The sequence below is a fragment of the Pleurodeles waltl genome, chromosome 6 (genome assembly GCF_031143425.1).
Source record: "Pleurodeles waltl isolate 20211129_DDA chromosome 6, aPleWal1.hap1.20221129, whole genome shotgun sequence".
Classification (NCBI taxonomy): Eukaryota; Metazoa; Chordata; class Amphibia; order Caudata; family Salamandridae; genus Pleurodeles; species Pleurodeles waltl.
The window spans coordinates 1,401,670,555-1,401,692,964 of record NC_090445.1 but is presented as its reverse complement, the minus strand read 5'-3'; the positions used below and the strand labels follow the sequence as shown (position 1 = coordinate 1,401,692,964).

General features: G+C 48.5%; 1 protein-coding gene across 2 annotated transcripts in view; it reads right to left on the bottom strand.

Moving 5' to 3' along the window:
• The window catches only part of VPS13D (vacuolar protein sorting 13 homolog D), a 2,230,750-nt gene that overhangs the window by 1,507,742 nt on the left and 700,598 nt on the right, over positions 1 to 22,410 (bottom strand). For both annotated transcript variants that reach the window (XM_069240741.1, XM_069240742.1), the window contains exon 26: positions 8,410 to 8,629. In XM_069240741.1, the coding sequence (XP_069096842.1) occupies positions 8,410 to 8,629 (220 nt within the window). The remainder of the gene's footprint in view (positions 1 to 8,409; positions 8,630 to 22,410) is intronic.

Here is a 22,410-nt window from a genome sequence, read left to right as displayed (position 1 = left end):
TCGTTATGAAGTAAGGCAGTTTTAAAATTAAAAATACTTTTCAGTTTTAAAAAATCAACACTATTCAATTTTCAGAGTCTTCGATGCTAACTTATGAGGTAAACAAGAATACAGTTTTACAGGTAGGTACACAACTTACAAATTCAGTATTCAGGTTTTTAGGTCAACACCAGGCAAGGTTCAAATCGGTGCCCAGAATGCACCCATAGCGGCACAGGGGCGGCCGGGTGCAGAGGTCAAATTCGAAGCTGGGTGCTCAGTGTTAACCAAAGGAGACTGGGGGTGAATTAAGATGCGCTGCTCTCACAGGTAAGTAAAAGCGGTGTCAGAGGTTCATCTTTTGGGGCTGAGTTAAGCATAAGGGGGGAGGGGGGGGGCACAAGGCAGCACTAAACTTTCACCCTCAGTGGCTCAGGGGCAGCCGGGTGCAGAGTGCCAACACAGTGTTGGGCACCCAAAGTTATCCAATGGAGGAGATCAGTTTCAGAAACAGGCTGCAAGCTCAAGCCAGGAGGCCGGGCGAGGACAACCCACAGCTGCCAAGGTATGTAGTGATGCTAGGGATTGTAGGGACACCGATGGTCCAGCTCCCAAAGGCCCAGGGGCTCCGGGTGCAGGGGTATCTCTTGGCATCGGAAACAGCTTACCTGGCAGGTCACAGTCCGGGGGAGTCCTTGGATTGAGGCTGCAGGCGTCAGGGGCCAGCCCACAGTGGTCTCTTGTTCAGAAGCGCTGGGGAACCTTCACAGTACCGGTGGGCCACTTGGACTCGGGCAGTGGCACTGGGTGCAGAGGTGGATCCAGAGGCGGTTTTGAGGTTCCTCAGGCAGACTTCTTCTTCTTTGGAGTTGGTTTCTTTTGGACAGGTCCGCTAGGGCCAGGGCCCATAGGCCAGGGTGAAGTTGGCTGGTGTCTTCAGTCTTCTCGACTGGTGCGACTTCTATGGTGTCGGGCTCTTCTTAGGTCAACAGGAATCGGAGTTCTAGGGTTCAGAATACTGAATTTAGAGGCGTTACACGGAGTGCCAGAAGGTAGCCAATGGGCTACTCACCTTTAGGGTGACTACATGCTTCTTATGCCCATTTCCTTTGGCCTAATTCTTTCCAAACAAGATGGAGATATTTAAAAAGTAGTTTCCACTTCCAGATCGTCCTCCTTAGGGGTAGGACTGGCATGAAGTAGGCACTCCTAATTTAACTAATCTTCTGGACAGGCCTGCCACCATAAGTGGGGTCAGGAACTTGGGGTTGGTCTTCTCTACCATTGGAGATGCCTGCATCGCATTTGAAAGGTGGCAAGGCCTTCAAAGCTCCCTGCCCTGAAATGTCAATCCGCCCTTTATTCTGAACCCTTGAGACCACTGGCTCTCACCTCAGGAGGCAGAACTCTAAGGTGGCTGTACTGGTTTCGACCAGTCAATGCCAAACATCCCTACTGTCAGTGAACCCATCATGGAGTTGGGGAACTCGTAATGACCAGTGTTCAGCACGTACTTAAAATAGCTTGACTGTTCACCATGTTTGAAAATCGACAAAGACATAGCAGGGGCATATCTGTCAGGTATTCCCTCACATGCAATATAATGCACCCTGCCTTTAAGGCTGGAAGGCCTTCGAGAGGTGTGTCTTACATATACTGCATGCAATGTAAAGGGAACAGGGCACACAGGCTGTGTCATGTTGTGTTCTCATTTTAGTTCACTAAGACAAGCAGCCTGCAAATCAGCACTGTGTGCACTTTGAGAGGGTCCCTGAGGGTGGCACAATTTGTGCTGCAGCCCTTAGAGGCCTTCCTTTAGTACCCCGTACTCTAGGTACCAGGGGTTCCATTTACTAGGGACTTACAGTGATAGCTGAATGTTTGCCAAATAGGGAAAAACAACTGTGCAGTTTTGGGGAAAGAGATCTGGCACTGAGGACCTGTTTAGCAGGGACCCAGTGCACTTTCAGTCGAAACTGCACCAGCAGCCAGGCAAAAAGTGGGAGGGTAACCGTGTCAAGAGGCACTTTCCTATAATGGCATATTATAATCTCTAGGTAAACGCGCTCTGGAATCCAGCACAAGTGCTTATGACACTACTTATTCTTCAACACAAGATCCATAAACAAAAATATCATCAAAATGTTTGACCTATTCTCAGAAACAAAACCAAACTGCCCCTTCAGTATGGAAACATGGCTCAGTAAGTCTGCACCAACATGCCGCAAAGCCATCCCACCAGACTTTGCCATTATCAACAAATATCATATGTGTAATATTGGCGAAGGTCTGGTTGTCCTTTAAAAAAAAATAGCACAATTAGAGAACCACACCATGGACAGCTGCAAAATCTGTCATAAGATGTCACCCCACTCCAACTATAAATTATTAATTTTTCTTAATATATTGACCACCACCTGGAATGCAAACTTTAAAGATATCTTACTAAAGGCAGTGACCAAGACCCATCTGGAACACACAAACCTGTGCATTGTAGGAGGCCTCAACATATGGTTTGACAATAAGAATCCGCTTCAACTCACTCGGCTTGACACACTTTGAATATCACATCTGCAGCCTTCGGACAAGTCACAGTTAAAGACAACTCCACCGTAAACTGGAGCAACCACAAGATCATCGCCATCAAGATTAAGATACCTATAAACAACACTTCAAAGACACCAAACAGCAACAATCACCCACGCAAACAATGGAAAAAACTAGACATCCACAAACTCAACTCCCTTCTTGAAAGAACCCCAAAAACATGTAACCAAAAGACACACCTTCTACAACTAGATCTCCTCTCCACTGGACAAACATATCACTAAAGAAATTAACCAGGGTTCACCACAAAAAACACATGGATTAATGACAACATCAAAAGGATGAAAACACAACTCAACATACTACAATGAAAATGGAGAAAATCAAGAGATGGAACAGACAAAAGCACACTAAGTCACTAACTGAGTTTACAGAAGCACCACCAGAACCACAAAAAAGGCATCACATCTTCCCATACCTAGGATACCAACAGAAACTGCAAGCCATACTCACACTTGTAATCTTCAAGCTTGACTAAGCCAACAGCCTACACCACGGTACACCGTGATTACAACTCATCCAAAATGCTGCCCCAAGACAACTTCTCCGTCTTCACCAAAGAGAAAGGATGACTACTGTCTTGAAATCATTCAACTGGCTACTTAAGTGGCAAGAAGGAGAATGTTTAAGGCACTTTGCGTTGTACATACAGCCTCCCAAGGAAAACACCACTACACATCCAAGGTAATTTAAAAACTACAAACAAAACAGGACACGGTGCTCAGGCTTGTACCACTTATCATACAACCTTACCATAAGAAATCCATAGGAGGCATTGCTTTCTCAGTACGAACTCGCTACCAGCCAACATTCAAAGCATCTGGGATCAGATAAACTTCAGAAGACAAGTAAAAACATGGCTCTTTCCAAGAAAACTATATCAATCACTCCACATCCCAGTGACAGAACCTGAAAAGACCATCGCACCAGCAAGTTCATTCTTCAGCTTACAACCCACAGAGAGGGAACAAATGAACTAGCAAACTACTTTATATAAACAGGTAAGCTAAGAAAAGCTGACTTATGTATCGCCTGGGTAGGATAGTTATGTCAATTCACATATAACATTTCTGACCTACACTAATACCATAACACTCAGCAGTTGACCACCAGTTGTAACGTACCCCTCTTACACTCACAAAAACCATATCTGTTATGGGTCTTATCCATCAGCAGTACTGTACCTGTCAATAAACCAGCGGTCACCAAATGACCCGGCACAGAACAATTGAAGAGATCTGTCACATGCAGCTGGTCAACTGTCAGATTTTAATGTATTCCACTGCTGTAGGTCACAAATAACTATGCATTATGGCCAATTCTTTACATTTCACAAATGACCCTCAGATATGGGATAATAGCAACAAAGGCTGTCCTGTTAGATCTCTCCATATTTTTTCTCTCTACAACCTCAGGACTAAAACTATGAAAAAAAATTCAGGTTGGAGACCCCAGTGCAGTAACCAGCTAAGTGTAATATGATCATAAGAAACTCAAAGAATGGACCTGCAGAGCTCCCTAAAGCTGCCAACTTACCGATAACCATAAACTGTGTGTCTGAGCTGCTTAAAGCTGCCAACTTACTGAAAACCATAATCTACCACATTGGTAAGAGCTGTATCCCTGAATTTAATAAAAAAACCTCGGTTGTCATCACGCACAATATAAAAACTCTTTCCACATAGGATCACAAAGCAAATAAAATGACCTTCCAATCACACAACCTACATAGCTTAGCTTGCTGCTAATGTAGGCAAGTGCTTCAGTGCCCCACACAGGGGTAGTGAGTGTTACAAAAATGCTGCAATACAATACTATCAATGAAGATCTGGCAAGGAACTGAATACACATGATGTTTGGAAAAGGACTTGACACTGTTGGTCAGATGAATGTAAATAAATCCTCACTGTGTGCAGAAAACAGTCAGCACTACTAGCACTTGAGTGATGAGATTGCTATTCTTCTGGTAAAGTATAGAGCCAATTTGGAAAACAAAACTTAAAAATGCAGAAATCTTTAACTTCTACTTTGCTGTAGAGTTTTTTCCTTTTTTTGTGTTTAACTTTTTCATAAACTATACATCACAATAAATGACAAATAATTCTCATGTTTACGATTATGGGTGGATACTGAATATCTAATACCCTGGCATCTACCCTAGTAGGTTTATCTCTTGCTGTTGGTAAAACTTTTTATATTTGCATATGAGATCTTCTCCATACCCTTTTTGTTCTGTTCAGTCCCCTACTTAGTTATTGCCTAACCCCTATGCTCCTCCTATATTACGCCCCTTGCTTAGTTTAAGACTAATAAATCTCTCAAACCATATATTAAAAGAATGGGTTAAGAACAGTACAACCAGGAGAGAATAATACTCTAGGAACCTAATGACTGAGGAAGTACCAGAAAACTAAAAGCAAAGTAGCAGAGTTTCCCCATGAGTCCGTACGCCGTGGTGTTACTTAGCGTTGGTGTCCACGGGATAACAGTGGATATTCACGATTGGAAAAATGTTAAAAGGTTGCAGAACGACCCTTCCCAGAGGACCCCGAGGAGACATATTAGAGCAAGGAAGGTTTAAGAGTGCCCCACCAGTGGATACACAGAGAAGTGGAGTACCTACACTAGGGAGACCAGGTGCATAGGGGTGAAGTTGTGTCAGAACCTCCTGTTGAAGTCAATGGGGACCTCAGCTGTTCAGCTGCTGCAGTGACCCCGTGGACCAGGTTGCTGAAACCCAGGCGTGGATTCCGGACAAGGAGGTCCTGAGGAAAGACGGGACAGAGTCCAAACCACCCGCCTAGGGGGTGCAGGAAGGCATTGCCCACCCATCTTGTGGGTACTTCTCTGTTGGATGGTTATCATGGAGAGGCAGCTGCAGGGTCCAGGGGATGCTGAAGGATCCCAGGAGTCATCTATGAGTTATCCCACTCCAGTTGTTGAACTGCAGAGGAGCCACCAACAAGCCTTGCATGAAGAGTTGCAATAGATGGGACAAGCAAGGTACAATAGACTAAACCTTCACAGGTAAGTCAGGGTCAGGCCTCAGCAGTGACCAGAGCCAGCAGGAATTGATGGAGACCCCAGGAGGATCCTCTGGCAGCAGGCACAGGGAGTCGCAAGGGGGCCTCAGCAGCACAAAGAAGAAGTATGCCCACGCTGCAGGAGTTGCAGGGAGGATGTCGGTCTTGGAGCTGTGTGATGCTCGAGACTGGGGCTTCTTGGAGCTAGGTCATCTTCAGACTGAAGTGCCAACAAGCCTTGGTAACGACAAATACACAGAGCACAGGGCTTCCAGTTCCATTCCAACATCTCCAATGAGGGACCATAGACTTCCCAGTGGCAAAGAAAACAGGTCAGACCTCTGGAGAGCCACAGAACCACCACCTCTATTGCAGAGCGTGTGGGACAGAGGGATCGACAAACTGGTCTTTGACATTGATGGGAGTGACTTCTTCACTCCAAGAGAGATTCCTTCTTATATGTCCTTAGTGCAGGGAGAGTCCTCGTGACTCTTGAGGATCCACGGGTAAGGAACTTGCAGAGTCCTTGCAATGCTTGGGGACACAGTTGCAGTAGGAACCATCCTACCAGTTGCAGTTTGGTCTTGGTTCCCGGCGTCGAGATCGCAGAAGAGTCCTGAAGACGAATCTTAGAGATAAATCTAGTCGATGTATCTTGCAGACGGGTCTAAGCTCCCACCCTCAGGGGAGCCCTTAAGTAACACAGGAAGGGGGTTGGACGACTACTGCGATGACCCAGCTATCAGGGGGAGGGTCAGGGACTCTACTATACTGGACTGACCAGTCAGATGCTTCCATGGTCTCTGCTTATGTTTCCAAGATGACAGAATCAAGTGGCCACCTGGCAGAGGAGCTGGACCTGGGAGTGGACACTCCCCTGTCCTCTGTGTGTTTCATGCCAGACTGGGAGCCTGGAGGCTCTGGCACTGGAAGAAACCAGTTTTGCAAGGAGGTCACCAAATGTGCCCTTCAAAGCAGTCTGGTGGTGCTCAGGAGCACTCCCACCCTAGCCCAGAGACACCCATTTTTAAAGAAGAGGTGGTAACACCTCTCCTCTACAGGAGATCCTTTTGTTCTGCCTTAGTTATGCTCAGCAGCATGAGGGCAGAACAGTGTCTTGGGTTGGCGGCAGCACTGGCTTGCATACAGACCCTGCAAGGCTGCACAAGCAGACATGTGGGATCCTCTAAGGAACCCCCCAAAGTACATGGTATCATGCAACTAACACTAGAACCGGTGTAGTTGCATGATTCCAACATGTTTGATACCAAACATGACTGACTTTGGTGAAACCATTATGTTGCTGGAGATCTTGTGATGACCAGTGTCCACTACATACCTTAAAATGGCTTCCCTGCACTTACAAAGCCCAGAAAAAAGAGTCTGGGGTTTGTAGGGGTACCACTGCTCGTGCAAGGGTACCCTCACACTCTGGACCATGTACCCTGCACTGGGGCTGAAGGACTCACCTTAGGGGTGACTTATAGGGTCAGAAGTGCAGTAACAGCAATATAAAGTAAACCTTATATCTTGTGTGAAAGGTGCATGTACCCTTTCACACAGGTGGCAAAGGCAGGCCTGTAGACACAGATTTCATGGCATCCCATGGGTGGTGTAATATATTCTGCAGCCCATGGGGGACCCCTGGTGTACCAATGACCTGGGTAACCAAGTACAATATACTAGCGACTTACAAGGGTGCACCAGTGTGCCAATTGTGAGGTGTAAGAATTACTTACCAAACAAATTTAGGGGAGAGAACACTGACACTGGGGTCCTGGTTAGCAGTATCCCAGTGTACTACAGTCAAAATACATTGACATCAGGCAAAAAGTGGGGGCAATCATGTCAGAAAGATCCTACTTTCCTACACACAGTTCCTTGTATGTCCAGCAATTTTCAGGCGGCAATAAAAATGTCAAGATAGCTCTGGTGATTAATGTTCCTGTTGGAGAGAGATTGGAGTTTTATTTAGTGTCAGTTTCTACTCATGATAAAGTAGCGAAGAGGGTTGATATGCCTGATGCAAAAGATGTATATCACATAAATAACCAAACTGTATTTTATGTGGATCACTCAATAGGTTACTGCTTTATTCACAGACACCCTTCTATTATTGTAGTTCATAAATGACAACCCCAATATACACAATGAGCTATGATCTGTCATCAAAGAGCTGAATGCAAACAGCATGGTACAGGTTAGAACGTTATGTTTTTTTCACCCGTCTTTCATCATCCTAACTTTGCTAAAAATGGTTAATTTGGATAGAAATGTATTTTGATTAGTAAAACCAGCTACAGTGGTACGTTTTAAATCCAGAGTTTGTGCTTCTCCAGAACAAACACTTTTAAAAGCATTCTGTATAATAATATCGGTGAGGTGACCCCAAAGGCTTGTAATCCTCACTGTCTTATTTAACATTTCCTATAGACTGATTTACACACTCATGATTCATTGGCTCTGTATAATGGGTGTTTTGCTGTAAATAGCTCTGTCTCTACACAGGTATGAGTAGTGCTATAAAGCAAATGAAATGCAAGTGAGTGAGGGGCTACGGAGAGACAAGGGGCACTGGTGGAGCGTGGTACTGAGGGAATTTTGAAGAAGGAGCCTTTTGTGGATGGGAGGGCGCGAAACAAGGATTATCGCACTGGGTGCCACCAGTGCTAAACCGTCTGGGTGACACACGCAAATGTTCAATATTGAGTTAATGCGACTGACCGTTGCGTTTAGAAAAATACTTATTTACACGAGGTGTTTTTCTAGCCTCAATAACATGCTTGACTATTTGCCTTACCTGGACTGTCCGGAACATCCAAGGCAGGTGAATCTACCAGCTTTCCTTGTGGATTAGTTAGGGTACTGGGCAGAGGCTCGCTCTTTAGCTTTGCAATACCTGCTATGGAAGAGGGCATCATGAATAACCCCTCCACCGAGGGAGCACCATCTGCGTGCTCATTAGCACTTACTGCCTTTTTCACATTATGGTTTGGACTTTCTCCAGCTGAAGAGACATTCTGTTGAAAACAATGAATGATTAACTTAGTAGTAGATTTCAAAGCTTTTGTTTAAACCAGTCAAAATGCAGTGACGCCCTGCCACAGAAAAATATTTTTGTTTCACACAACAATTGCTTTAAGAAATATTGTTCGAGAAAATACTTGACCCTAAAAGATGACTGTCAGAAGAGTAAGCAAACCTTGTTGCCATAGGTAGGTACCTTTAATGGAGGAGCACTACTCTGTTTCTTTTCTCTTCCGCATGTGTATGTACTGTCTACAATGGGAATAATCAGGAGAAATTCGGGTGGACCTGTGTTTTTTTTTTAACAGAGTGAGGTTTTATGTTACTTATGCTACTTAATAAGTATTCTATACGGGCATTTGCATGACACAAACTAACTACATCTACATGTTGTACAATATGATGAGCCCAAAAACCTACCTTGGGGAACAAATGGTCTAATAATTAATTCAATAGTCAAATATGTTTGCTTCAGTTAAACAACATAAAACAGTTGAAACTTTACACAAGGTCATCAAGTATACAAACAAATGTACCCACGTTTGCAAGATGTTCCACACACAGTCACTTCATTATCCTTAAAATGGTGAATGAGTAAATTACCTTGATTCACGTTAAACAATAAATACACTGCACCTTATCAGTAATCCTCTTTATAATTCAAATAATAATAAAATTACAATCAGTCACTTGCCATAAGAGACTACATTGATTAAAATAATACAATTCATATTGATATTAGAGATCTGTACAAATAAGTGCAATATGTTGGTACAATAACTAAACAAAAAAGATAATTAGGTCAGCCTGACACCACAGTTCATATTTATTGTACCTACCTCACCAGGAGCTAGAATACTGAGAGCAGGACAATTTTAAAGAGAACAATTTTACCACTTGTTTTCACATACAACTTACTAGATAAAATATTCAACTGTCCAATCATCCTATAAAAAACATATGTGGGATGCCATGACTTTATGCTCCTGGGATCTCAATAGCTGGCCTATAAAGCACAAATGATACTGCTCCTTCAAACACAGGAATTGATGTTTAGGGAGAGAAGCAATATAGAGAAAGGCTTTGCAGATCAGGCACAGAGTGAACACAGCTGAACCTACAAAACACAAGCAGGTCAATAAGTGTCTTTCCAGTTCTTCTGAAGGACCTAACAACACAGCTCTATAGGTTTCGTGGGCAGGAGAACTTCATATTATCATCCAGAAGACTAGTGTTTTAACACTGATGCACAAATTATTCACCTTCTGTACCGATCATTATGGTGAATACTTTATCTACCAGTAGATTTCTCATCTCCTGAATTTCATCCAGTCATCATTATCAAGCCAAAAAAAATGAAATAGGTCTCTAGCACTGGTAGATGGTGCTCAACTCTGGGGACCTTACCAGACATGGCATAACCACAGCCATTTATGTGCCCCCATTGCAAAAATGTCAATTCCTTGCCTGATTTATAAATACCCATAAAGCGGAGACAAGGCCAACAAGGCTGATAATTTATACAATGCATCAAAATTAAAGTGGAATCTCGTGCATGGATCTAAGATCATTCATCAGAACGAGATGGTGTTTGTTATCAGCAAGGAACCTGCAGGTACAGTATTCACTAGAAAAACAAGTTACTTGTCTTCCGTAACGATTTATCTGGTAGAGACATATTCTAATAGCAGATTCCTTACCTTAGAATTTGCCCCAGGCATCAGAATGGATCCTGACATTTTTCTTCGACCAGCACCCTTGAGCATTGTTAGGTGGCGTTGGTTGACTCTGCGTGCGTTGTGGTCGCCGTGATGGCATCGGAACTCGTATATAGATGCCGCCTCTGTGCACGGACATCAGTTTCTTTTCACGACTTTTAATGCCAAAGGGCAGAGCCATGAAGAACACTGAAAATGGTGCACCAGAGCTAAGGCCCTGAATGGGGAATCCCTTTCCCTAGAAATCAGTTCACAAGCAGCGCAGATGGGTGGGTCGGTAAGGAATCTGCAAGTAGAATATGTCTCTACCAGATAAATCATTACCAAAGATAATTTACTTGCTCAACTGCAAGGAAATGCCTCCTTGGCATGGTTACCCCCTGACTTTTTGCCTTTTGCTGATGCTAAGTTATGATTTGAAAGTGTGCTGGGACCCTGCTAACCAGGCCTCAGCACCAGTGTTCTTTCCCTAAACTGTACCTTTGTCTCCACAATTGGCACAACCCTGGCACCCAGATAAGTCCCTTGTAACTGGTACCCCTGGTACCAAGGGCCCTGATACCAGGGAATGTCTCTAAGGGCTGCAGCACGTCTTATGCCACCCTAGGGACCACTCACTCAGCACGTGCACACTGCTTCACAGCTTGTGTGTGCTGGTGGGGAGAATATGACTAAGTCGACATGGCACTCCCCTCAGAGTGCCATGCCAACCTCACACTGCCTGTGGCATAGGTAAGTCACCCCTCTAGCAAGCCTTACAGCCCTAAGGCAGGATGCACTATACCACAGGTGAGGGCATATGTGCATGAGCACTATGCCCCTACAGTGTTTAAGCAAAACCTTAGACATTGTAAGTGCATGGTAGCCATAAGAGTATATGGTCTGGGAGTTTGTCAAATACGAACTCCACAGTTCCATAAAGGCCACACTGAAAACTGGGAAGTTTGGTATCAAACTTCTCAGCAAAATAAATGCACACTGATGCCAGTATGCAGTTTATTGTAAAATACACCCAGAGGGCATCTTAGAGATGCCCCCTGACAACATACCCAACTTCCAGTGCAGGCTGACTAGTTTTTGCTAGCCTGCCACATACCAGACATGTTGCTGGCCCCATGGGGAGAGTGCCTTTGTCACTCTGAGGCCAGGAACAAAGCCTGTACTGGGTGGAGATGCTTCTCACCTCCCCCTGCAGGAACTGTAACACCTGGCGGTGAGCCTCAAAGGCTCACCCCCTTTGTTACAGCGCCACAGGGCATCCCAGCTAGTGGAGATGCCTGCCCCTCTGGCCACTGACCCCACTTTTGGCGGCATGGCTGGATTAGATAATGAGGAAAACAAAGAGGAGCCACCCACCAGTCAGGACAGCCCCTAAGGTGTCCAGAGCTGAGGTGACCCTTACTTTTAGAAATCCTCCATCTTGTGGATGGAGGATTGCCCCAATAGGATTAGGGATGTGCCCCCCTCCCCTCAGGGAGGAGGCACAAAGAGGGTGTAGCCACCCTCAAGGACAGTAGTCATTGGCTACTGCCCTCCCAGACCTAAACACACCCCTAAATTCAGTATTTAGGGGCCCCCAGAACCGAGGGAACGAGATTCCTGCAACCTTAACAAGAAGAAGGATTGCTGACCTGAAGCCCTGCAGTGAAGACAGAGTTTTGGCCCCAGCCCTACTGGCCTGTCTCCCAACTTCGAAGAAAACTGCAACTGCGATGCAACCAACAGGGACCAGCGACCTCTGAAGCCTCAGAGGACTGCCCTGCAACCAAGGACCAAGAAACTCCCATGAACAGCAGCCCTGTTCAACAATCTGCAACAAAGAAACAACTGTAAGGGCTTCACGTTTCCCACCGGAAGCGTGAGACTTTCCACTCTGCACCCGCAGTGTCTAGGACCTGAAGGAACCGAACTCCAATGCAGAAGCGACCCCCAGGTGACCCTCTGCTAGCCCAGGTGGTGGCTACCCCGAGGATCCCCCGTGCCTGCCTGCACCCATTGCTTTCAATACAAAACCCGACGCCTGTTTGCACTCTGCACCTGGCCGCCCCTGTGCCACTGAGGGTGTACTTTCTGTGCCTGCTGGTGTCCCCCCCGGTGCCCTACAAAACCCCCCTGGTCTGCCCTCCGAGGACGCGGGTACTTACCTGCTGGCAAACTGGAACCGGGGAACCCCTGTTCTCCATTGAAGCCTAAGTGTTTTGGGCACCTCTTTGACCTCTGCACCTGACCGGCCCTGAGCTGCTGGTGTGGTAACTTTGTGGTTGCCTTGAACCCCCACCCGTGGGCTACCTTGGACCCAACTTTGAACCCTGTAAGTGTTTTACTTACCTGTGAACTTAACAATTACTTACCTCCCCCAGGAACTGTTGATTTTTGCACTTTCAAAATAGCTTATTGCCATTTGTGCCAAAACTGTACATGCTATTGTGATTATTCAAAGTTCCTAAAGTAAAAATCTTGAACCTGTGGTTCTTAAAATAAACTAAGAAAATATATTTTTTCTATATAAAAACCTATTGGCCTGGATTAAGTCTTTGAGTGCGTGTTCCTCATTTATTGCCTGTGTGTGTACAACAAATGCTTAACACTACCCTTTGATAAGCCTACTGCTCGACCACACTACCACCAAATAGAACATTAAAATTATCTCTTTTTGCTACTATCTTACCTCTAAGGGGAACCCTTGGACTCTGTGCACACTATTTCTTACTTTGAAATAGTATATACAGAGCCAACTTCCTACATTGATAGAGACTTCTAGTTGCAGATTCCTTACCTTAGAATAGATTGTCAAGCAATGCCATCCTCGGTGGTGGGCTGCGAACCACGATCGTACTAGAAAGTTCTAACGGACCGAATGACCAAAGTAGCCATCCCTGCAGACCTGACTGTCTGTCCAGGCAGTAATGGTTAGTAAATGCGTGCAGGGATGCCCACATTGCTGCCTGGCAGATATCCAGGACAGGAACTCCGCGTGCTAACGCTGTGGTAGCAGCAGGTGATCTGGTGGAATGATCGCTCAAGCCCTCAGGGGATTCCTTTTTTGACAAAGCGTACCACATTTTGATGCAAAGAAGTACCCATCGTGAATATTTAGTACGATTGAGGTAGAATGCCAACGTTCTTTTTGGATCCAGGCGGTGGAGTCTCTCCTCATCATGAGAAGGATTTGGAGGTGCGTAAAAAGTAGCCAAAGTGATGGACTGGCCTATATGAAAAGGTGTAACTACTTTGGGAAGGAACAAGGCCCTAGTGCGTAACACCACTTTGTCAGGGTGCACAGACAAAAAAAGGGGCTTTAAAGAAAGAGCCTGAAACTCACTTACTCTGCAAGCAGAGGTGATGGTAACAAAAAAAGTTTTGAAAGTAAGGAGCGGTAAGGGACAATTGTGTAACAGCTCAAAAGGAGCATACATCAAGTAAGTAAGGACAAGATTGAGGTCCCACTGAGGCATGATAAACGGAGTTGGGGGGAAACAAATGAGTGAGACCCTTAAGGAATCTACCAACAATAGGAGATTTAAAAAGGGAAGGATGATCAGGCAATCTAAGAAAGGGTGAGATAGCCGATAAATAACCTTTAAGGGTGCCCAAAGCAGAGCCCTGCTGGGCCAGAGAATGAATGAACAAAAGAACCTCAGAGAGAGGAGCAGAGAGGGGATAAACAGACTTGTTGGTACACCATGCCAGAAATTTATGCCAACAACAGGTGTATACCGTTTTGGTGGAGGGCCGCCAAGATAACATCATAAACTTCGGGTGAAAGGTCAAAAACATTCAACTGCCGCCGCTTAATTTTCACGCACGAAGGTGAAGATTGGACAGGTTCAGGTTGAGAACCATCCCCTGCTGCTGCAACAGAAGATCCAGAAGAGGCAGTCTGAGTGGAGAACTGGTGGCCATGCTCAGTACCTCTGGTTACCATACTCTCCGTGCCCAGTCCGGAGCCACCAAGATTACATGGGCCCGGTCGTTCTTGATCTTCTTCAGAACTCTGGACAGAAGTGGTGTATGGGAAAGGTGTAAAGGAGGCTGGAATTCCACTCGAGACGAAAAGCGTAACTGAGAAAGTGTCGCCTTGGAAACTCCAAAGCGCAAAACAGCTGACATTGCGCGTTCTCTGCGGAGGCGAACAGATCTAACCAAGGCTCTCCCCACTGCTGAAAGAGACCTTGTGCCACCTCTGGACAGAGACACATTTATGATCAGCTATGCATCGACGGCTGAGTTTGTCTGCTCTGGCGTTCAGAGAGCCCGTCAGATGTTGAACCACCATGGAAATGTTCTGATGTGCCAGTCATGTCCAGAGGTGCAGAGCATCTTGACAAAGGGTCCAGGCCCCCACTCCGCCCTGCTTGTTGCAGTACCACATGGCTGTCGTGTTGTCCGTGAACATCTTCACCACTTTCCCTTTCAATGCAAGCCTGATCGCCCAGAGCTCCAAAAGATTGATGTGGAGTCCAGACTCCGCCAGAGAACAGTGACCTCTGATCACCGTATCTCCCGTGTGGCTTCACCATCCCAGGAGTGACATCTGTCACTACTGACAGAGCTGGCTGGGGAAGGGAGAGGGATCTGCTGTTGACCCAATCCTGATTCGAAAGCCACTACTGCAGGTCTTTCGCAGTTCCGTTCAAGATCTGGACCACGTCATGGAGATTTCCCTGATGCTGCACCACTAAAACTTCAAGTCCCACTGCAGAGCCAGCATACGCCATCTGGCATGTGTCACTAACAGGATGCAGGAGGCCATGAGGCCCCGCAGCCTCAGAGTCATTCTCACCAAAACCCAGGAGAAAAGCTGAAACATCAGAATCATAGCCTGAATATCCTGGACTCGCTTTTCGAGAGGACATGCCCGAAACTGTGCTGTGTCCAGAACATCTGAAATGGAAGACAGCATCTGAGAGGGAGTTAGGTCTGACTTCAGCACGTTTTTAGTGAACCCCAGCGTGTGCAGGAGGTTTGCCGTAGTCTGAAGTTGGGAGACTACTTTCTGGGGCGTGTACGCCATCAACAGTCAGTCATCGAGGTAGGGGAAGACTGAAACCCCCAACCTGCGCAGATGTGCTGCAACCACCGGCATCACTTTCGTGAACATCTAAGGGGCGCTGGTAAGGCCAAAGAGAAGCACAGTAAATTGTAAGTGCTTGTGATCTACCACAGATCAGAGGTAAGACCTGTTGTTAGGCAAGATGGGGATATGGAAATAAGCGTCCTGCAAGTCCATCACTAACATCCAGTCTCCTGGGTCCAGGGCAGACAGGACCTGAGCCAGGGTGAGCTTTTTGAACTTCTCTTTTTTGAGGAAGAGATTAAGGGCTTGAAGGTCTAGGATAGGACGTAAGCTCTTGTCCTTTTTGGGGACCAGAAAGTAGCTGTAATAACAACCACAACCTACTTCTGGTGCAGGGACCCTCTCTATGGCTCCCTTGGCCAAGAAAGCCGCGACTTCCTCATGGCGAAGTGCCAGATAATCCTCCAGTAGGCGGCCGTAGGATGGAGGCATGGCCGGAGGGGCAGTCTCGAAGGGAAGGGAGTAGCCCCTTTGGACAATCTACAAAACCCACCTGTCCGTTGTGATGGTTTCCATGTGGGGCAGGTGATGGCGAATCCTGCTGCCAACTGGTCTGGAATGGGGGGATGGACTAGAAAGGCTTGGAGGCTGCAGCAGGGGTGGGGGTGTACTGGGCAGACCTCTGGTTGCCTGGCCCACAAGCCTCTGGGAATCCGTGTCCCCGGCCACGCCGTGGTTGAACAGCATGGGTGGCAAGGTGGCTGGGAAAGGGACGCAACAGGGAGCCCCTTCCGTGGCCACAAAAGGAGCGAAAGGTGGACTGCTGGGGATGAGGGGCAGTTGAAAGGCTAAGGGACCAATCTGTAGCCCGGGAGTCCTTGAACCTCTCATGCGCCAAGTCCGTCTTGTCTCCAAAGAGACAGGTGCCAGCAAAGGGCAATTCCATAAGGGTCTGTTGGACATCCCCTGAGAAACCAGATGTCTTCAACCAGGCATGGCACCTCAAGGCCACCGTCGACACAACCGATCTACCCAGAGAGTTGGTCGTGTCCAGCCCACATCACATAGTGAACTTCGCCGGGTCTCTCTCATCAGCAACTGCTTGGGAGATGATAGTCCAGGCCTCCTTCATTACCTGCAGCATGACGTGCGAGACCGTATCCCACAGGGAGTGAGTATAACAGCCTAAAAGGCATGAGATGTTCACTGACCGGTACGCCAGACTGGAGGAAGAAAACATCTTCTTCCCAAGTTGGTCCAGTCTCTTTGATTCCCGATCCAGATGTGCTGAAGGGAATGCACCAGAGGATGAGGATGCCGGGATAACAAGGCTCTCAGGCGTGGGGTGCTGGGACAGGAATTTAAGGTCATTTGGGGTGGGTCGATGGCGGCGAACGATCGTGCTGTTCACAAGATCCAGGAGGAAGGAGAGGCTCAGATGTGGAAGCCCCTGGCTGAAGCACCTCAGTCAGGATATTAGACCTGTCTTCAACAGTAGGCAGTTCGAGGCCAAGGACCTCAGCTGCCCTACTGACCACCATATAAGTAACTCCCTCTGCCCTAGCCACAGTAGGAGGAGAAAGCATGCCAATGACTGGAGAAGTATCCAGACCACTGGCCTCGCCCAATTCCTGTGCCCAGTCCATATTAGGGTCATCCAGGTATTCATAAGGATCCAGGGACCACTCCAATCCTTTCCCCTATTCATACCCATAAGAATAAGGGTCTGAATCCAACCTGGGGTGAATAGACCTTATCGAATAAGAGGGCGGCGTCGGCAGAGGTCGCTTGGACTAGGAACGGGTCGATGACGATCGTGGGCACAACCGACATCGGGAGGGTCGGCGGTAGACCTGGCATCAGGGAAGGTCTCGAAGGTACGACCAGCATCGGTACGGATCTGGTAGCGGATCCGGAGGAGGCCTCAGTGGCGGGGCCCAGAGCCGCCGGTGCGGAACCCAAAGAGCCACCAGCCGAACCCCCAGGGACCAGAAGGCGCGAAGAGGGGTCAGACTGCCCAAAAATTAGATGCATGTCCTCATAGAATTCTTTCAATTGGGCAGAGGTTGCTCCGGCTCCCGGAAAGATGGGGAGGCACTGAGACCACCCAGAAGTAGGCTCCAAGGACAGAGGCCTTGAGCGTTGACGCTCCTCCCGCGTCGCATCAGCTGAGCAACAGAGTGAAGTCGAAGGATGTCTAGCCTTCTTCGACCTCTTCTTCTTCTTACGTAAGTGACCTGAAGACTTGAAGGACGACAAGTGGTGGTGAGACTGAGGGGTCTCGAGACCTTCCTCTTGAGCAAGACCGGGATTGATGCGGAGTTGTGAGCCAGGCCGCCATAAGCTTGAAGGAGCGCTCCTTTAAGACCTTCAGTTGCATGGCCCGGCACTCAGAGCACGACTGCGGGTCGTGGTCACGGTTCAGGCACCACAAACAGACCCAGTGCGGATCCGTCACCAACATCATGCAGTGGCAGGCGTCACAAGTCTTGAAACCGGTCTTTGGGGACATCCTTGACGCACCAAAAACTCAACAAAAGTTTAGAAGTTGGTCAAAAACTGACTTAAGGTAGCTCTCTCCGGATCAGCATGTGGCGTGAAAAGAAAGAACTGATGTCACCGCACATAGGTGGCGTCTATATATGACTCTTGACGCCATCACGCCGACCACGAAGCCAACGACGCGCAAGGGCACTGCTTGAAGAAATATCTCCGGATCCAGTCTGACGCCTGGGGGAAATTCTAAGGTAAAGAATCTGCAACTAGAAGTCTCTATAAGAAAGATTGTTACTGGAGGTAAGTAACTTATTCTTATGATGGGTACTTCTAGCTATAGAGTCCTCACCTGCTAAAGCCATACCAAACAAGAACCTCCTTGGTGGTAGGTCTGAGAAAATAGTCTAACCAAGAACTCTTGCTCTATCAGATGTGGCAAAATCTGCAAACTTCAGAATCAAGGCAATAATGCTTGGGGAAAATGTGAACCCAAGCCCACATGGCAGCCCCACTGATGTCCAGAAAAGGAACACCTCCGGACAACCCGGCGAAGAAGCCTTCACCCTGGTGGAATGGTCCCCAATACCCTCAGGAGTCTCCGCCTTGGCAATTTAAATAACAAGGATTATTGTGGGCCCAACACACAGCCTTGACAGGCTAATGAAAGCACAAATTGCAACATATCTAAAAAGAACCTCTTCTGGACATCCACTCCCTCCCCTGCACACCGAGAAACAAAACAGAACCAACGTCCAGAATATAGAGATGATGTGCAAGGGTGGCGCGCTGACGAAATAATGTTCACTACCTCTGTTGGTATGTCCAAAGTACTCAAATTACCCTGCTCAGTCCCCAGGTATGAAGAAGACCCTGGAAATTTGAGTGCAAGACCTACCCTTCCGATTGTGAGAGAAGGTATGCCCTGACTGGAAAAGGAGGCTGAGGGCATAAGGACAACCACATTAGATCTGCGTACCACACCCTCCAAGGTCAGTCTGGTGTGATTAAGAAAATCTGCACCCAGTTGCAACTCATTTACCTTAGACTCCAAGGAATTAACTGGATAAGAAGAAGTGCATAATATAGTGGAAAGTCGCATATCAGGCAGTACATTCCCCCTACAGCTCCCTGTGACACAATCTGGAGCGAGCAGAACAGTCAGCAATGCATATCTACGGCCCTGAAGAAGTTCTGGGGGGACTTTCTTCTTACGGGCAGGACAGGGCGGGGAGGGTTCAAGGCAGGAAAGGAAAAGCTTCTTAGGACCAGTGGGGCAGGGTGTGGGAGGAGGAATGGGAGTGGTTGTAGGAGGAGGTGTGCTGTACTTGGGTGCAGGTGCATGGACAGTGTGCTTGCGTGAGGTGGATGGCTGTTGGATGTCTGAGTTTATGTGTCTTTGGAGGGGAGGGCAGATAGGGTGGGGGAGGACAAACGGGACGTGTGGATGTGTGTTCTGGTGGTGTCTGCAAATGAGGTGGGTGTGCTGCATGAGGTGGTGATGGTGGTGGTTGGTGACTGCGCTTGTGGTGTGCATGCCTGCATGTCTGCTGTTGTGGTGACTGTGGGCAAGGCTGTGCAGGTGACAGAATCTGGGACTGATGATGCAGTGCATGCAGGTGTGAGTGCTGATGTGACTGTGAGGGAGGGGGAGACAGTGGAGGCAGTGGCTGTTGTAGTATGTGCATCTGGGTGTTGACTGTGTGTGTGCTTGAGGAGGAAAGTGTGGTGCCTATGTTTGTCTGTGCGAGTCAGGAAAGTTTTTCCATATCCAGTCTGACATCTAGGAAAAGGTTTCGATAAGGAATCTGCACGAATGGCATGGACACCACCGCGACCAACCTCACACAGTGGATCAATGACTGCGCCAACACCCTCGCCCCTCTCAAGACCTTCACAACCAACCACACCAACAAGAAAGCCGCCTGGTTCACCGAGGACCTCCGGATCTCCAAGCACACCTGTCGGAAGCTGGAGAAGAAATGGCTCCACGACCGAACACCAGACAACCACACAGCCCTCAAGAGTGCCACCCGCAGACATCACCAACTCATCAGGACCGCCAAGAAGACCGCCTTCAAGGACCGCCTAGACAACAACGCACACAACACCAAAGAGCTCTTCAGCATCGTTAAAGAACTCTCCAACCCCAGCTCCATCACCAACGACATCCCGCCATCTCAAGACCTGTGTGACTCCCTGGCCACCTTCTTCCACCGCAAGATCACCAACATCCACGACAGCTTCAACCCCAACCCCCCCGCACCCACCACCGAGTCCACCACCCCTGCGACTACCACTCGCACCAGTCGCCTGACCGTCTGGTCCATCATCAACGACGAAGACACCATCAAAACCATGAACTCCATCCACTCCGGATCCCCATCGGACCCCTGCCCTCTCCACGTCTTCAACAAAGCCAGCGCGCCCCACCTCCGGAAAACAATCAACTGTTCCTTCGAGACAGCAACCTTCCCAGAAAGCTGGAAGCACGCCGAGATCAACGCCCTTCTGAAGAAGCCCAAGGCGGACCCCAAGGAACTCAAGAACTTCCGGCCCATCTCCCTGCTCCCTTTCCCGGCAAAAGTGACTGAGAAGATTTTCAACAAACAGCTGACCCGCTACCTCGAAGTCAACAACATCCTGGACCCTTCCCAATCCGGTTTTCGCAGTAACCACAGCACCGAGACAGCCCTCATCGCCGCCACTGACGACATCCGGACCCTGATGGACAAAGGAGAAACAGCCGCCCTCATCCTCCTGGACCTATCAGCAGCCTTTGACACGGTCTGCCACCGCACCCTATCAGCACGCCTCCATGATGCCGGTATCCAAGAGAAGGACCTGGCCTGGACCACATCCTTCCTCTACGGCAGAACCCAGAGCGTCCGCCTCCCACCCTTCCGCTCCAAAACCACTGAGATCATCTGCGGCGTCCCACAGGAATCCTCCCTCAGCCCAACACTGTTCAATATCTACATGGCCCCCCTCGCCCACGTCCCACGACAACACAACCTCAACATCAACATCATCTCCTACGCCGACGACACTCAGCTGATCATATCCCTCACCGAAGATCCCCACACCGCCAAAGCTAACCTCCACCGAGGAATGAAGGCCGTAGCCGACTGGATGAAGGACAGCAGACTGAAGCTGAACTCAGACAAGACGGAGGTCCTCATTCTCGGACCCACCCCATCATCCTGGGACGACTCTTGGTGGCCCACGTCACTAGGCACAGCCCCGGAACCCACGGACCACGCACGCAACCTGGGGGTCATCCTCGACTCCACTCTCTCCATGACCAGGCAAGTCAACGCCGTCTCCGCGTCCTGCTTCAACACCCTCCATATGCTCCGCAGGATCTTCAAATGGATCCGCCCTCGTCACGAGAAAAACCGTTACCCAGGCCCTCATCACCAACAGACTCGACTACGGGAACGCCCTCTACTCAGGAACTACAAACAAGCTCCCGAGACGACTCCAACGCATCCAGAACGCCTCGGCCCGACTCATCCACGATGTCCCCCGCCACATTACACTCCACCTGAGAGGCCTGCACTGGCTCCCCGTCAACAAAAGGATCACCTTCAAGCTCCTGATCCACACACACAGAGCACTGCACAACACCGGACCCACCTACCTCAACAACCGACTCAGCTTCCACACCCCCACCCGAAGCCTCCGATCAGCCAACCTTGCCCTCGCTACAGTCCCCCGCATCCAAAAAACCACCGCCGGCGGCAGATCCTTCTCCTACCTCGCCGCCAAGACCTGGAACACTCTCCCCACCATCCTACGACAGACCCAGGACCTGCTGGCCTTCAGAAGACTCCTCAAGACCTGGCTCTTCGAACAGTTGCACCCCCCCCCCCCCTCCCAGCGCCTTGAGACCCTCGCGGGTATGTAACGCGCTTTACAAATGCAGTGATTGATTGGTATGACCCTTGGACTGGGGCTTCCATGCAGAAGTTCTAAGTGAATGGCCTGCAAACCAGTTTTGGATGTTGAGTCTTCAGGGTGAAAAGGTTCCAGTGGAAGTAAAACAAAATGCAGCTTACAGTAAATCGCCTGCAAACCAGTTTTGGATGTTGATTCTTCAGGGTGAAAAAAATCCAGTGGAAGTAACTCAAAATGCAGCTTACAAAACTAAATTTGACAGAATTCTTCATTCAAGACACAGGCCCTCATTCGGACCTTGGCGGGCGGCGGAGGCCGCCCGCCAAAGTCCCGCCGTCAAAATACCGTACCGCGGTCGCAAGACCGCAGCGGGTATTTTGACTTTTCCCCTTGGCTGACGGGCGGCCGCCGAAAGGCCGCCCGCCAGCCCAGGGGAAAACGACCTTCCCACCATGAAGCCGGCTCGTAATCGAGCCGGCGGAGTGGGAAGGTGCGACGGGTGCTACTGCACCCGTCGCGTATTTCACTGTCTGCTATGCAGACAGTGAAATACTAGCGGGGCCCTCTTACGGGGGCCCCTGCAGTGCCCATGCCATTGGCATGGGCACTGCAGGGGCCCCCAGGGGCCCCACGACACCCCCTACCG